Genomic DNA, 16,972 nt, shown 5'->3' on the forward strand with positions numbered 1-16,972 from the left:
AAATGACTAAATAGATCGTTGAGATTCCAAACTTTGGGCATTTTGTATCTTTTTTTTTTTTTTTTAATTCGATATGAAAAATATCTTAATAAAATAGATGAGTAGCATATTCTAAAAAAATGAAAAAAAAAAAAAACCCACCCAAGAACGAAAAGTCTGGCATGACATCTACCACTTCGTCAGCAGAGGGACAAACAAAACTTCCTCATTCGACTTCAAACCTCAGAAAGCTGCTGGAGGAAAAGCATCGTGGGCTGTTTGTCAAAAGAGATGTCACTTGTTCCCTATTTTGCAGACTTTTCTCTCTTTCTCTTTTTACTCTTCTTCTTCAACAATCCCTTCTCTGCTAGTGTTTTAAGTTTTTGCCTTTTCCGTTCCTTTGCTTTCTCCTCAAAGCCGTCATCCATCATCTTCATTGTTGCCACCCGTTTGGCTTTATATATCTGCAAAGTATAATTTAAGACAAACAGATAACAACATGATCTCAACTCCTGAGTTATGTCTAAGAATGAAAAGCTGCATTCACTTCATCATCGCTACCCTTGGACTCCCAAGAATTAATGTGTGCACACACACACACACACACACACACACACACACACACACAGAGCAAGGCTTCCTTAAGGATCTTACCTTAGTAATATCTGAGAGGACTTCCTTCTCTTTACACTCAAATTCCACCAGTTGCTTCCCAAGAACAGCTTCTATCTCATGAATGAGATCTACATCATTCTGAAAATTTTAAATCACAAATTTAAGCAATAACCATCCAAAAACAAGCACACAAAACATTCTCCACTAGTTCAGAATTGGATAAATGTCTATATACACCAATCTTTATGCTCCACCAGACACAATCGTGACAGTCAAGAAAGATGCATTACTAACACAATGACCAATGAAAAATCATGCACCTGAAGAAAGAGAAGGAGATCTCTAGAGGATTATTAATATAATAGAAATATTTATTCATCCATTTACTACTCTTTTGTCATTATTACTGGTGCAAAGTCAGACAAACAAATGTCAGACACAATGATATGCATACATCTAGTCATATAAAATATCATTTCAAAGATACTTTGATATTGATACATAGCCACCTCTGCTACAAGCCCAAAGTAGCAGTCCAGAAAGCAAATTCAACTGAGTGTCTAAAAAAAAATTATCTTGAAAGCCTCCGCTATCTACCTCAGTAACAAAACTCACAGCCAGACCCCCTCTGCCTGCTCTAGCAGTACGGCCCACACGATGAACATAATCTCTAGGATACCTGTAAAAAACTTGCAGTTAAAATCAATTTCATATAAATTTTTAAAGTAAACACAAAGATATTCTGATCACCTTGGAATATCATAATTGATAACAAGATCAACAGTAGGAATGTCCAAACCACGACTGGCAACATCAGTCGCAATCAATACAGAAGATTGTCCAGATTTGAATCGATGTACAGCAGAAAGCCTCAGAGACTGAGATTTGTATGAATGCAATGCTGCTGCTTCCTGGTCAAGCTCTTCCAGTAATAAACTCAAAAGGTGACAAGTTCTGCTTCCACATTACAGAGATGAATGGGCAAAGAGTAAATATCAACAACTTGAAGCAATGAGTTTGCAGAAACTAATTTTTCTTCCAAATGCAAGCCAATCTACTACCACAAATCAGACCATCAAAATTCTATAGTACTATATGCCCAGTAGTAGAAATCCCCTTTTTCCCCCATTTTGCTTTTTACTATGTACAGCCAAAAAATAATTAGAAAATGATTTAGCAGGCCTATATCTTCTTGAAGATGTAATCCTAAACCAGGTTGATTAATAAATGATCTATAATATAGCTGCGTCTTAACTAGTATGGAAGACCCAATTGAATTGAGTTATAGAACAGATGCCATTTTAGAGAGATTACCATGGCAAACAAAGGATTGCATATGAGAAAAATCAACATGTTATTTGTCATCCAATGTACCAGCTACAAATGCCATGTTTTAGCATGAATTTTGACACAAGAAATAAGCAAAGAACACAAATGCAACAAGTACTACAAATATAGGATTAGAATGAATAAACAATGAGAAGAAATTCAGATCTGAGAAACATATACCTGCAGGTAGACGCAAATATCATGGCAGATCGAATACCCATATCTTCCATTTTAGACAAAATGTGAACAAGATAAACATCCTTCACATTCTTAGGGATGAAAACATACTGCTGTTTAAGAGTGTCAACTGTCTTGAAGCCTTCATAGGCCTCATAGAAATATGCCTTATTTGCAGAAAGCTCAAGTAGCGTTTCCAAGTTACTTGTCATTGTTGCAGAAAACAATAGAGTTTGCCGGTTTTTTGGTAAGCAATGAAACACTGCTCTTAATTCTTCTTGAAATCCAACATCCAGAACTCTATCAGCTTCATCCAAAACGAGGAACTGATAAAAAGGGGGGAAAAAATCAACAGAACTCATATAAATAGGGAGTTCACTAAGCTGAAGTTGCTTCTTAGTTCTTTCTTATATAGCGAATATTTGCAGAATCTCCTTGTTATCAAAGTCATTTAATTTTTTTTTCCTATGTTGCACAATTTGATGACGTACACCAACGCATGAGATAAAATCAAATTCGTAACTCCTTCACAGCCCAAAAAAATTAGTAACTCTGTATGCTAGCAAAATTATCCTATTCTAATGTTCAAGTCGCCAAAAATAATAACTTGCAACAACATTTCAGAATGACAAACAATTACAATAAACAATAAAATACCGAGTCACAAAATAAACGAAAGGGTTAATTAATTACCTTGGTTCTAGAGAAGACAGGAGGGATATCAGGATTCTCCTCCAATAAGACCTTAACCCTTCCAGGCGTGGCGATAACTACATGTGGCCTGCCCATTAAGGTCTTGGCTTGGGTCAGCATATCCATACCCCCAACAACCACCGCACACCTTAAGTGTAAGCAAGACCCCAGAGCACGGAATTGCTCCGCCAACTGATAGGCCAATTCTCTAGTAGGGGTTACCACCAACGCGAAAATCCCATATGGATCCTCCGCCAGACGGTGCAGGATCGGCAGCGCAAACGCCGCCGTCTTGCCACTGCCAGTCTGAGCCAGCCCCAGCACGTCGCGACCCGCTAAAATCTTCGGGATGCAGTGGGCTTGGACTGGTGTAGGCCTTTTCATCCCCAATTCCTTGCAGGTTTGGACCGCCCATTCGGCGAGACCCAAGTCGGAAAATAAAGTTGTGGTGGTGGTGGTGGTGTTGGGAGAGTTGGAATTAGGATTTGTGGATTTTTCCTTCTCGATTTGGGGGGTTTCGGAGTTTTGGTCAGGTTTTAGGGTTTTAGTGGTTTGAAGGGGTTTAAGAGTTTTGGAAGAATTGGAGAAGAGGGGAAAGTTTTTGTCAACCAAGGTTTCTTCTTGTTCCATTTAATTTCTGTTTGCCGGATGAAGAGTGAAAAACTTTTGCAACCACAACTAAAAATTTTCTTTCGTTTTCGCCAGAAAACTTTGTTTGGACGTTGTTTTCACGGAAAATGAAGGTTAAAGTCGCCTGGAACGAGTTCCCCCTTTTGCTTCGTACAACCCTGGGAGCTATTTTCAGTTGGTCCGGAGAAATTATATTAAAATCCTATTATTTTACGTAGAATTAATACATAAAATAATAAATTAAATAAAATGTGATTAAATAGATAAAAATGTAATTTTAATTTTTTTAAAAAAATTAATTTTCTACTACTATTAATTTATTATTGTATTATTAATTTGTCATATGAAATTACGGTTATACTTGCATACTTTTTTTTTTTTTAAATAATGGTTGTATACTTGTTTAAACGAGCCGTCGTCAACAAGTGGAATAGAGAGAGAGAGAGAGAGAGAGAGAGAGAGAAAGGATGGGCATTAGTAGCATAATGGGATTGCTTCAGGCCCCATTGGCGAACGGTGATATCCTTGGCATGAGTAAACTTGTACCCAAGGAGAACATATACGCAGCCTTCCAAAGAAATGTTTACATGATTTTTTTTTCCTAGGTAATTTTGTCAATGGTACCGCCAATAGATGCAGCCAGGAAGCTTTCTCGAGCCTGTGGGAAAGAGATCCAGAGATGCACCAGTTGGGGTTCCATCGAGCAAGCTTAAAATCAGCAAGAAAATCAGGACATCTATCAAATGCATCCTATGGTTCGCTTATTCATGTACGGTTCGCGTATTCATGTTCTTAACATAAATTGTTTTGTGGCCACATATATGCATTTTCATTGGACTACATGCTTAGAAGATCATCAGATAGGGTTATGTGACATATTGGCGCTTGCTCCAAACTTTTCACCATAAATTATGACAACTATAACTCTGTATAGCATTGAATCTGAAATTACTTTTCTAAATAAAAATATCATTTAAAATACTGTTAAAAAAAATAGTTGAAAAAAAATTATTTTATTATTTTAATATTCTTATGATTAAAATTAACCGAATTTAATTTTTAATTATTTTTTAACACTCTCTAATTAATATATTTAAAAAAGTGATTTTCTCAACAACAATATCAACACAGGCCTACATTTTGTTGAAGGTGATACTCGATCAACGGACCATGTTCGAGTACTGTAATCAAGCTGTTAAAATTTAAAGAGAACCTCTAATATTTTTAGGAAATCTATCCCTTCTATTTCAGCACATGAAACTGTTGTACAGATTTGATTTTATACATTCATGCTACAATAGACAGCAAACATTTGAGAACATTACCATATTCCCGCAATATCAATCAACAAAGAACAAAATTGTCATTGTTGGGACAAAACTGGCAAAAGGCATGCTGTTGGATTCCATATCAGGATTCAAAGCCATGCTTGTTGAAGCGAGATTTCCTTCCCAAGGTCGAAGTACTCGAGGCAAACCCCAATGAAGCACTGTTGCCTTTAACAAACTGAGTATAGCCTGGCTACAAACTTCCTTGCATGGAAATCATTTTTCGAAAGGCAAATGGACTCTGGCAAGAAGACTGTGTTGCATGGCTTCCTATTTTCCAGTTCCTAAATATCTTTTCGGAAATCTTGGTGCAAAATTTGCATGCAAAGGATTAAGATTATGGCGTCCAAATCCTAGGACCTTCAACATTGATGGACTGGTGATGAAAATATATCCAAAGGTTCTTATCACAAATTCATCAACATCGATGGAGTGGGGCAGGATATACATCTAAAGGTTGATATCGCAACTTGTCATTATGAGACAATGGTCCCTCCTGAGAATTTAATCCCAAAGAAAAAAAAGAAATAATAATTAACATCAAATTAAGGATTACAAGCAGGCTAGTTAGAGGGAGAAGGAAGAAATCTAGGGTTGGGACACAGCCCTGAGCAGATTGAGGCTAACTAAATAAAATAATTTTTAATATTGTTCCACGTGCAAGTGCACATGGGCACGCATGCACGTCTGAGTGGAAAGGGACTCCGTAGTTGGTTGAAAATTTTTGTTTTATGTTTACATTTAAGAGCCACTGCCTTCTTAAGTCATTATGAATGATAACAAAGGGAAGGTTCTTTTTCACCTTCCATCAATAAAGGATAAGCATGGTAGCTATCAGAATAAAAAGATAAGTACCTCTTTCAAGTCTATCTGGAATGGCTTTACAAAATCTTCAAACATCATTGGAGAAAGCCCCTTCATTATCTCCTCAACTTCCTGGAAGCAGTTGAGATCAAATCATGACATAAAATTTAGCAGTTACATCTGACCATTATAATAATTTATGGGATAGGACAATGACCATTTTGACGCCTAAACCAGCAGATTTATAGAGGAAAATTAATCTGACAGCTGACTACCAAAGAAAATTAAGAAGAACAAAAAATACTTCATAACTAACGAAACCATCCACAAGGCAATTTTGATGAAGGTAATGTTGAAAATACTTAATATGGGTGGAGAAACCAAAGAGTCATGAAAATTATATTTTATTAAACAGCAAATATTTGTTGAGAATCCATGACAAGAATTATATAAATCGATATACCAATCCAGTTATTCTTGACTTCTCCAACAGCGCCTTTGTAATCACATCCAGTATGTGTATATTGTCCCTCAGTCCTCTCATTGCAAGATCTTCTGTCTCTTTGATATACTGCGACCAAAAATATAATCCCACTATTTCAGCAAAGAAAGAGCAAATATTGCCCAAGAAGTTAAATTGACATTGTAAATAGATGTTCATACCAATTCCTCTTAAAGATTCTCTTTTCACCTCCTAAATATCTTAAGTAATTAATACATTATTAGGTAATTACCAATATGGAGATAAGCGTGCACGTGTGAGTGAGAGCAAGTCCTCTATGTGTTTCTTAGCATCATATGAACTTAGTTGTAACTGTAAATAATCTTAATAAATGCACTATTAGTAAGTTAATTATATCTTCATGAAAAATATTATCTTAACAAGGTATTTACTGAAAGCTTGAAAGATCTACCAAAATGATCTTTGCTCTAACTCATGTAAGGGATTTATCTTGGGAACTTAGATACTGTCTTAATTATATATGATGTAGCAGGTTTCTTTAGGCCACAAGGGAGAGATTTAATCACAATGCAAGAAAATGAACTGAGACTACATTGGCCCAGCCCAGTTTCTGATCCTTGATTCTCAAACCCTGGTGAACTGGCTACATATCATTCAAACAAGTAATACAGGAGGCAAAATTTTACCCTTGTCAACTCTCGGGTAAATAGCTCGGATACTTCAAGTGTCATGTTCGCAGGAATCACATGAGGATCATCCCACTAATATCATGGAGAAGAAAAAACAAAAACAGTTGAGCAAGAGCATTAAGTCACATAAAAAATAATGAGAATTAACGGCAAAATTATACATCGAACTCAGTAAAAGATAAAGAGCATGCCTTATACTTTATCAACCCGCTTTCTGGGCTGTCAGGTCGATCTCTGAGTCCAACTCTTTTTGTTAGAGCAGTAAGGCCCAAACTTGCATTTTGAGGGCTGATTACCATCTCCCTAGCAATCTGAAAAGACAAATTAAAGTGAGACAAGGAACACAACTTTGAACCAATATGCCCTTCAACAATCTTTCAAGGCAACTTAAAATATCCAATATAAATGTAACTTCTACTTGAATATCCTTTTCCTTTTCATGTTTCTTCCTTTCATCCTAGCCAATCAACTACAGTAAGGTTCTCTGATTAGTGGGCAGCTTATCAGGCCCATGAATAGACCAAAACCATCTTGTACAAATAATTACACAAAGTACTACCCTGACCTTTGTTATCTTTTCAAGGTCGTCACTGCCTCCATCAGTAACGTCATCACCAAATACAAGATGTTCAGCACAACGTCCACCATGAGCTACCACCATTTGCATCTTCATGTAGCCAAAGGTTGTATAGCCTTGGTCTATCATATCTTCTCTGGGATAGAAAACAGATATTGCAGTTTCCTGCTCATGAAAAAAAGGAAGTGACGAAAGGAAAAGCTGTTAATAAAACTGTTACAATCTAATATTCATTACAATTCACAAATCCAGCTCCCTGATCAGAATATCCACCTTGCCCCCAGGCAGGAGCTGAGAAAATGCATGCCAATCAAAGTGTGGAAACAAGTGAGATAATAATATGTGACCAGCTTCATGTACAGCCAGAAGTCTCTTCTTTTCAAATGACACCTAATATGTAAACATAACAGCACATGATTAATTTTTAAGACAAAATTGCATCATAAGAACCACTAAAGAACAACAGGCTTACACTTTCTTCACATTTCTGCTGTTCTTCTTCTGTAAGAAGTACACCCATGCCCTCGAGCAATTGTTTATCTAAAACATCAACAATGTCTTCCTGGTAGATCCTGGAATGTCCTTTCCTTACCTGCAATAAGAAGTAACTACATCTTTCCAAATTGCAATGGAAACAAGATGACTTAAACACGTCTAACAGCTGTAGTGATCAGAAAGCAAGTACAGGACACTTTAACCTCAAACTAATAGCAGTATTCAGAACCTAACTTACTATAAGAACTAGCAGTGGTCCCACACTTAATGTGCAATACCCACTAACTCTCCAATGTATGACAATTGACAACTATCATATTTTATCCTCTCCTCTTTTGATTTAAAGAAAGAACAGAGGGAACACTGAGGCTGGTTATATGTAGCAGCGAAGAGGATGCTACCCAAACCATGCTAGGTATTGATGTAGTACGATGCCAAATACTTTTTTAGCCACTGATATAGATATTCATGCAACTAAAGAGTTAGGTCATCAAATTTGGGTCTTCAAATTAGAATTACGGGAGAGAGGAAGAACAAAAGGAATATAAAAGACAGTAATAAGGTAAGACTAGAGAAAACACCACTCCATATCTAAGCTTTAAGAGAAAGAAAGATTAGAAGAAAATGACTCCCCTGCGACTTCTTTGCAGTTCAAGACATATTTGGATAAGTCAAGGGCATAAAATATCAACCTGCAGATCTCTTCTGTTTTTCCCCCCTGAACTGAACATATGGGCATGATGTAATTATAGTGACAAGACTAAAACTTACAGCCATGATTGCAGCTTCATTGACAAGATTCCTAATATCTGCTCCAGAGAAGCCAACAGTACGGAAGACAAGCTGCCAAGAGAAAGCATAGGAGATGATAGTAAGCTGCATTTGAACATTATCCATATAATAGAAATCCAAATAAGAAATACCAAATGCAAATGGAAGTATTCAGTGTATCTGACAGTATTTTAAATTGACATTTTTTAAAGATAAGCCATATGAGAGGAAAGAGAAAACGCAGAATAGCCCATCAACTTCCTATCTTTTGGAGAATTCGTAAGCAAAAGAATTCCTTGTTATAATGTCATCCGAGTTCCTTGGCATGATCTATATATACTTATCCAGTCCAGGGACAAAATATACATGGAACAACTAGTCTAATCTGGTTTGAATTGAAGAGACCCTAGTGGTCAATTAATTACAATACGAACCCAATGCCCAAAAAAAGCAGTAAGTTTGGTGCCATTTGAATAAATTCTCTTACACATGAAAAGGAAATTCTTTTTTATTAGTAGCTATTTTCATTTTCTTTATATTGTTTGTTGTGCATTTTCATTAGCAAGCAAAGCCATATGAACCTGCAAGGCCATCAGCATGTGAAAGACAAGATGAGTAGAGTTTTTTTTATGGCAAATTGAGAAATCTGGACAAAGATACTTTAATTGAAGTTTCAAACATTGATGACATGTCAGTAAAAAAAAAAAAAAGAATTACCTTTCCAAAATCTACATCATCCGCAAGTTGCTTTCCTGCACTATGAACACCAAAAATTTGAACTCTTTGCTTTGCATCAGGCAAGCCAATGTACAATCGACGATCAATGCGTCCAGGACGAACAAATTCCAGGTCCAATTCATCCGGCCTATTGGTGGCACAAATGAATATCACAGCTTGTCTAAGTGAAAACCGATCTACACCTGTTTTTTCCTTCCTATATGAAATAAAGCTCAATATGAATATCCAAAATTACAAGATGACAATTTATCAAAGCCTCATATGAAACATGGTTTTGAGCAAATTTAGGGTCCACAAAACAAGAGGGAAATGAACAGATGCATAATATACAGTTACTCACTCCCCATCAAGCTGCGCAATCAGAGCCTCAAATGTTGCCCTTCTTCGTGGGTCCTTCCTTGCATGTCTTCCAGCAATGGCATCAATTTCATCCACAAACACAAAAGAAGGAGCCTGCATGGAGAGTGTGTAACCAACTAAAACCTTTACCTTCCCAGAGTTCAGTAAGTTGTACGTAATATCCAATATCTTGCAAATAGGGCAGATATAAATTATCTAATTGTTTATCATGGTCAGTAAACATAGATAGGTTAGAGATAGTTACTAAAAACACCAAAATTTGTACTGCAAATTACGAATGGATGAATGCTTACATTTCTTCTAGCAATGGAAAACATCTCATTGATCCTTGCTGCACCGCTTTTTTCACTATCTGTAAACTCCGCACCAGAAGCAAAAACAAAAGGCAATCCACTTTCCTTTGCAAGTGTCCGAGCAAAAAGTGTCTTCCCTGTTCCAGGAGGTCCCGAGAGAAGAACACCCTGTCACACATATAACCATGATCCGATTCATGTTTTGTTACATCTCTAAAGATTCAAGGCATAGATAAAAGAGATCTGCTTTCCTTTAATAAAGTTATTAACAATTACCCGAACAAACTTAACCCCTTTTTCATAGTATTGCATGGGATTGCCCATATAGATCATTATTTCATCAAGAAGATCCCAGACATCGCCTCCAAGTATCACTTCCTTATACATTGATTTTGTTTCACCAAAATCTCCAACTGGCTAAATGAGCACATAGTGACAATAAGAGACTGGTCAAGACATGAAAAAAACAGAGGCATGGAGAGGAATTATAGCAGTACCAGGATAAAATTTTCCGCATATGCCATGTCAAAAAGTTGATTATACTTCTTGTAAAGAAAACGATTAGAAGTGATGTGTAATAACATAACAGACTCCCTTATAAGCCACAGTATAAGTAATCCAGGCAACAATGCAGTCACAACTTTCAAAAAATAATGGATTTGTCGCTTCTGAAGGAGATCTACTTCAACTCCAGAACTTGAAATTATCTCGAACAAGTGTGGATCAAGGGGAATGTCAACCTATCAATGTAAGCAAGCAGCAATTATAAGCTTTGACCACAACTAGATCAGCTACCAACAACAACAATCAAACATTAGACTTACAACATATTCTAATGGAAAACCTTCTTTCATAGTTACATATAGTCTTTTTAGGTCCTCTGTGAAAACAACAGCAGCAACCTGTTGGAAAATATCCACAACATCAGAACCAGCCAATTTATTAAGGATTAAATAACTTGCAAATATGAAAGTTCTGTTTGCATTCAGCTAAAATTCAGTACTCGCCTCACAACATTTTCATCATATCAAATAATAATTCTGTTGCAATTGGCTATTTTCATCTGCCTCCATATAATTTCCAGCATCTAAAGAGTAAATTTTAACCTATACAGTCTCAACTCAACTCAACTCAACTAAGCCTTTATCCCAAAAATTTGGGGTCGGCTATATGGATTCGCTTTTTCCACTCTGAACGATTTTGGGTTAAATCCTCAGAAATGTGTAATGCTTCTAAGTCATGCTGTACTACTCTCCTCCAAGTCAATTTAGGTCTACCCCTTTTTTTCTTTCTATCCTCTAGCCTAATGTGCTCTACTTGTCTACACATGACCAAACCACCTCAATCTCCCTTCTCTCAACTTATCTTCAATTGGCACCACTCCTACCTTTTCTCTAATACTTTCATTACGGACTTTATCTAGTCTAGTATGGCCACTCATCCATCTTAACATTCTCATCTCTGCAACTCTTATCTTAGATGCATACGACTCTTAACACTCACTACCATATAGCATTAAAATTTTCCTTTTAATTTATTGGGAATCTTACGATCACATAAAACTCCCGTGGCACGTCTCCACTTCAACCATCCGGCTTTAATCCTATGACTAACATCCTCCTCACATCCCCCATCTACTTGAAGGACTGAGCCTAGATATTTAAAGTGATTACTTTGGGATAGTGCCACTCCATTCAAACTAACTCCTTCCCTATCACCAGTTTGGCCTTCACTGAACTTGCAATGCATGTATTCTGTCTTCGTTCTACTTAACTTAAAACCCTTTGACTCTAGAGTACTTCTCCAAAGTTCTAGCTTCCTATTGACTCCTTCTCGTGTCTCATCTTTAACCTATACAGTCTATGAAAAATTAACTCAATTCTACTGTCTCAATCAAAATCTTGTAGAGATTGAAATTTTAAAAAAATAAAAAGGAAAATTTTTCATCCATGTGAACACGTGTATCTGCAAAAAGCATTCATATCAAACTACAGTAATTCACAAGAAATGGAAAGTTCTGCAACTTCCAACACAAGAAATAGATGAATCTAGCAATAAAAACTGAAGAAAACAAAGAAGAAAAGCACTTACCTCGGAGCAATCAAGCTTTTGAAGAAAATAAGTATATGGAAGTTTGGGACGATAACGCCACCATCTCTTAGATATCCACAAGGCCCTAGCTCCCTGTGTGTCTCTGACCTTTTCCACCAAATCCTTACGAAGACTATTTTCAACCTCTTTCATGTCAAATTCAACAACATATTTGGCATTTGAAGCATCTAATTCCTCAGCTAACTTATCATTTCTTAGTATTTCTTTCCATGTTTGAAGCCTTTCACGCCAAGTTCCTTTACTTTCTTGAGTTGCACCTGTCAAGCAAGTGTGAAAAAAGGCAATATCTAGACAGTATCAGAGCACTGTGAACAGCAACAATACAAGCTAAAGCCCCCAGCAAATTGGTTCAACTAAGAGTTAATCACATCCCTCCATTCCACATACCATCTAGGGCCATATTCTCGATAAATATGTAAAGAAATCAAATCCTTTCACAACTTCAAGTGTGTTATCTTTAGTCTTCTTATTACCCTTTATTGTCCTTTGTACTTAAAAGCAATAACCCCACCCATCTATGGTCTACATGGAACACTGCCAAATTATATGAAGCATAATAGGGTCTTGAACCAAGCTACAGAGGGAGAAGTGCTTAGCAAAACGCTAAAACTGACAATACAACTTTGTGCAAAAACTTCCTCATGATTCATAGTTGCTCAACACAGACAATTTTATGCTGGGGTCTTGAATAGGGTATTTTGATTCATTTAATGAGTATCATCCAGCCATACTTCAAAATACCAAGACTAAGCTGATCTGTAGATGTTTACAGCTCATGCAGTTCATTGTTGCTTCAATTCCTATATATCATAAAGTCTATCAAGTTAAGGATAGGTAAAAATTTTCCAAGTTAATTGACTAATGCAGTATCATTAATTCCCAAATTATAAAGATTTATCATTAATTCCCAAATTATAAAGATTAAAGGCAAGGTAAAATGTGGACATTTTCTCATTCACATCACCAAGAGGCAACATAAACATTTCCCTTATGCACCAGTGATCATGAATTTGACTTTTGAACTAAAATGTTAGAACAATAACTTGTTTTTAAAGATTTGTGAAGAAAGGACCTTCTATGTTCAATCTGCACAGATAATTGACTCAAAAGTATAGAAAGAAAGAACAAAAAGCATGGAAAATAGTCCAAAGTATACATCATAATTATTCATGTACAAACATATAATTGCATATTAACCTGAAATGCCCAAATCTTCTTTCAATTCTTTCTTTTCTTCTGGATTTAATCTCACATTCTCGTCAATAACCTGCTTCACACTCTCCTGAGGCGGCAGTGGATCATCATCCCATGCATCTTCTCCAACATAGGCAGTATCTTGAACCAGTGTTCCATCAGGCCCTTCAACAAACTTCTTCACTTTCAAACCTTTAGGTGTTAACTTCCTCCACATACCCTTCTTAAACCTGCATTCATAAGGTATAGTTTAAGTAGTCAATGTACCCATGTGCTAATACTCCGTTCTAGAAGTCTGAAACTCTGGTTGATTATATATGCCTTCATGTTCTCACTCAAGTCATCTTGTCATATGATTAACATGAATTGCATTGTGGAATATGGAATGGCATGGCCCCACTAAATCAATTTCATTGGATGTCTAATTCTCCATCAATCACCCATTTCAGACACTCCTAAGCCCACCTATGTATTATTAATCTTGTTCTCAACATTTCAACGGTTGTGGATATGGATAGAGTTACAGGGAGTCCTCAGGACCCCAGATTCTTCAAATTAATCAATAATAATGACTTCAGACAATTAATTATCTGAGTTTCAACTCTTTCCAGTGTTCTATAATGGAATATAGTGTTAAGAATCTTTGATAGAATTGCACAATTACTTCAGAGTTTTGAAGCTGGATATGAATATTTAGGCATAAATTATTTCAAAGAATTCAAGTACCTATGACATCAAGTATAGAATTATGTTTACTCAACCTAACATATAGACACCAATTAAATAACCTTGCAGTTTTGTACAAAAACCAGAATAACCTTAGGGTATAACAAACTTAAGCTTTTTACATTTTACTCAGAAAATTACTTAATACCAGAAAAGGAAATCATTTTGCCAAAAGTCAGTCAAGGAAAAAAAATAAATACCAATTACTCATAGTTGCTCCAATTTACAATAAATTTCAATTGGCATCAAAAATAGAGCCCCACATACTCGTCAAGAATGCATTAAAAAAAAAAAAGTTGAGAAATGCACGTACCTTCTAATATTTATAGGAGATGGCTCAGGAATCAATGCCTCCATATAAGCCTCTGTCAATTCTCTTCTTTCTCGATCCAAGTAAGGAGCTCGAATAGCAATATACATTCTTTGACAAGAAAAAATCATAAAAAAAACATAGAGAACCAATACACCAACTCGTTTAGGCTCCCAATTCTTTATATCCTGAGAACAAACTATGACTGCATTATGATTTAGTTATCCAATCAAAGTTTACAACGCAATGACAACAAACAAAAATCAAAATATGTTCCACCTATTTTTAGGGTTTCCTATACACAATCCCAAAATTAGCAGAGTTTCATAAAAGAAAATTAAAAAAAAGGGCAAAAAAGTTTTAGTTCGAAGTTTATGTATTTATAGTCATATATTGATTATGAAATTTGGTCAAAACCAATGATCACTTCCTTTAAGAACTTGCCAGGTGAATTTTTTTTGTTCTTTTTATTTAAACTTGTTTGCATAGTTCATCTAGCAGCACTCTCCTCTGGTGATTTTGGCATAAATTGGTAGAAACAAAGCATTTAAGCCTCAACCTCGGAACAAATTTTAACCATTCTCAAGAAGTATACGTTACTGCATTTGAAGCAACCTACTCTTACTAAGGCTACGCTTCAAAATCAATATCTTTGAAAGCATAAAAGACACGAGCCCAAAAAAAAAAAAAAAAAAACCCACAGACCAACTTATAATTCAAGAATTGTTCCCGTTCAATTTGAGAGGTACACAAATAAGAAACATTTCTGATAGAATATCCATTGCATGAAACGTACAGTTTATAGCTGACGTAAGCTAAGATAATACAGTTCAGCTGAATTAAGCCAAATTCCCATTGTGCGAACACATGAGAATAGAACATAACGCATGAGAATAGAACATAATGAATGAAATTTTTTGCCATTTTGTTTTCCTACTATGTCCAAAAAACCAGACAGAGAATTAAGAAAATCAAAATCAACAGAGAAGGGATAAAAAAGAAGAAGAAGAAGAAGAAGAAGAAGACAGATTACCTTCCAACGCTCCCACCTATTCCAATTACCAAACTCGGGCAACAACTCGGTCCTAAAGCGATTCAACTCTGCCTCACCCTTCTTGGCCCGATCCTTAGCAAGCTCCAAAAATTCACCCATCTTCACATTAACCCAGTCCATATTAAACCCAGTTTCCCTGTTCACTGACTCGCGAAGTTTGAGCAAAAATCGCTCCGAGCCGAGCCGAAAAGCCCGAGTCAGACTAGGCCAAGACAACCCATCAGAGCCATTTGGATTAGCAGAGGAATAGATTCTAAAAATGGGTTTTTGTCGGGAAACTCTGGGTTTGCACCTCGGGGTAAACTGTAAAAAAATAGGATTTTGACTAGTTTGGACCAGTAGTGTTGAAGGATAGAGAAGTGGATTCGGTTTGTGAGGGACTGCAAGGTTCATTTTCGGGTGTGTTTGTTCTACAGTCTCCCACCCGCTACAACAAGAACATGCCGTAGAAGGTTTTTAAGTGAAAGTAGGGTTTCAGACTCTGTTTTTGCTTGCTGGGGTTTTTGAGCTTTATCCATAGAATAAATTTGGGCCATAATTAATGGAGATCGCGTCGGGTGGTAACTTTCTTTTGAGAAAATGGGTGGGACAAAGTTTCCTGCAGTAGATTTTTCTTTTTTATTTTTATTTTAATTTATTATTATATAATATAAATTAATTTTTAATAAATAAATTAGAAATTAAAAATATTAACTGTAAATATAATTTTACTAATATATATTATATATATTTATATATTTTTATTAAAATTATAATATTTAAATACATAAAAATTAGGAATTAGGAACTATGTACTGTATATTAGATCTAGAAAGTAAACAAACAGGGGCCTTAAACAAAGTTGAAGCTAGACATTTTGGTCATCAGGGCATCGGCACCAAGCCTTAGAAGGATGACAGTGCAGCACCCAACCATTAGTAGAGTCATTTTCCATCACACTCAACCATGGGTATGCCATTGGAAATGGTGAGGTTTCAAGACCCCCACCCAAAGCGACCTCTTAGAACTGAATCTGGTTTTACAATTTCTGTGAAGGGCGTACGAATTGATGTGGCAAGGGCTTTGTACTCTTTCTCCTCCTTGAAAGTTCCTTAGCGATTGTTACTGCATTAACATAATTTTTTATGCTTTTCTCTAAGCTGAAATCCTCCACTCACTATAGGCCCTATTTGATATTATATTAAAATCACTATTAAAAAAATTATTTTTTTAAATATATTAATTAAAAAATAATTAAAAATTAAATTTAATTAATTTTAATTATAAAAATAATAAAATAATTTTTTAAATTAATTTTTAATAATATTTTTATTTAAAAAAATAATTTTAATTTTTTAAATTCAATGCCCTGTGTATTTCCTTTGAAAGTAAGGAGTGAAATACAATTTTGTGCCAGCGTCGTCCATTCCCGATGACTGGATGGGTTTGTAATTGTATATTGGACCAGAATCTATGAAGACATTCAGCGACGTTTTCGAAACTACCAAAACTGCCATCTGGAATGGACCAGAATTTGACAAGTTTGCAGTTGTGACAGAGGTATGCCAAAACCCAAAACCGCTGGACCTGATCTAATTTTGGGTTTCTCTGTGGGCCAAGGCTTGGATGATCCTTACATTTTTTTTTTTTAACCAC

The 16,972-nt window shown here is 35.9% G+C and overlaps 2 protein-coding genes across 3 annotated transcripts; both read right to left on the minus strand.

Annotated features, from left to right (window-relative positions):
• Positions 1-18: 18 nt before the first annotated feature.
• LOC110643163 (DEAD-box ATP-dependent RNA helicase 36) lies at positions 19-3,613 on the minus strand. The gene is made up of 6 exons (XM_021795429.2): positions 2,794-3,613; positions 2,104-2,426; positions 1,345-1,548; positions 1,192-1,273; positions 634-732; positions 19-443 (listed from the first exon to the last, which is right to left on the minus strand). The coding sequence occupies exons 1-6, from the start codon at positions 3,421-3,423 to the stop codon at positions 285-287; spliced, it is 1,497 nt and encodes a 498-aa protein (XP_021651121.2). The 5' UTR covers positions 3,424-3,613; the 3' UTR covers positions 19-284.
• A 1,031-nt stretch (positions 3,614-4,644) lies between these two features.
• Positions 4,645-15,879, minus strand: LOC110643152 (ATP-dependent zinc metalloprotease FTSH 12, chloroplastic). Of its 2 annotated transcripts, none has more exons than XM_021795409.2 (19): positions 15,317-15,879; positions 14,287-14,471; positions 13,251-13,477; positions 12,033-12,310; positions 10,766-10,843; positions 10,439-10,681; positions 10,218-10,358; positions 9,942-10,109; positions 9,629-9,741; positions 9,268-9,484; positions 8,551-8,622; positions 7,757-7,876; positions 7,558-7,674; positions 7,273-7,449; positions 6,899-7,018; positions 6,705-6,779; positions 6,019-6,126; positions 5,607-5,687; positions 4,645-5,247 (listed from the first exon to the last, which is right to left on the minus strand). In XM_021795409.2, exons 1-19 carry the CDS (start codon positions 15,728-15,730, stop codon positions 5,170-5,172), a joined length of 3,012 nt encoding a protein of 1,003 aa, XP_021651101.2. In that variant the 5' UTR covers positions 15,731-15,879; the 3' UTR covers positions 4,645-5,169. The 2 variants fall into 2 exon arrangements, with proteins under 2 accessions (XP_021651101.2, XP_057988870.1); XM_058132887.1 differs by having other exon boundaries at positions 9,629-9,816.
• Positions 15,880-16,972: the final 1,093 nt, after the last annotated feature.

Source organism: Hevea brasiliensis, chromosome 13 (assembly GCF_030052815.1).
Source record: "Hevea brasiliensis isolate MT/VB/25A 57/8 chromosome 13, ASM3005281v1, whole genome shotgun sequence".
Taxonomy (NCBI): Eukaryota; Viridiplantae; Streptophyta; class Magnoliopsida; order Malpighiales; family Euphorbiaceae; genus Hevea; species Hevea brasiliensis.

Coding starts and splice junctions, on each gene's coding strand:
- LOC110643163 (XM_021795429.2), bottom strand. CDS start 3,423: ATGGAACAAGAAGAAACCTTGGTTGACAAAAACTTTCCCCTCTTCTCC. Junction 1,549..2,103: donor ATATTTGCGTCTACCTGCAG/GTATATGTTTCT, acceptor ATGTGGAAGCAG/AACTTGTCACCTTTTGAGTT. Junction 444..633: donor TCCTCTCAGATATTACTAAG/GTAAGATCCTTA, acceptor TATACTTTGCAG/ATATATAAAGCCAAACGGGT.
- LOC110643152 (XM_058132887.1), bottom strand. CDS start 15,730: ATGAACCTTGCAGTCCCTCACAAACCGAATCCACTTCTCTATCCTTCA. Junction 10,682..10,765: donor GTTTTCCATTAGAATATGTT/GTAAGTCTAATG, acceptor TTACATTGATAG/GTTGACATTCCCCTTGATCC. Junction 9,817..9,941: donor TTTCCATTGCTAGAAGAAAT/GTAAGCATTCAT, acceptor CCTATTTGCAAG/ATATTGGATATTACGTACAA.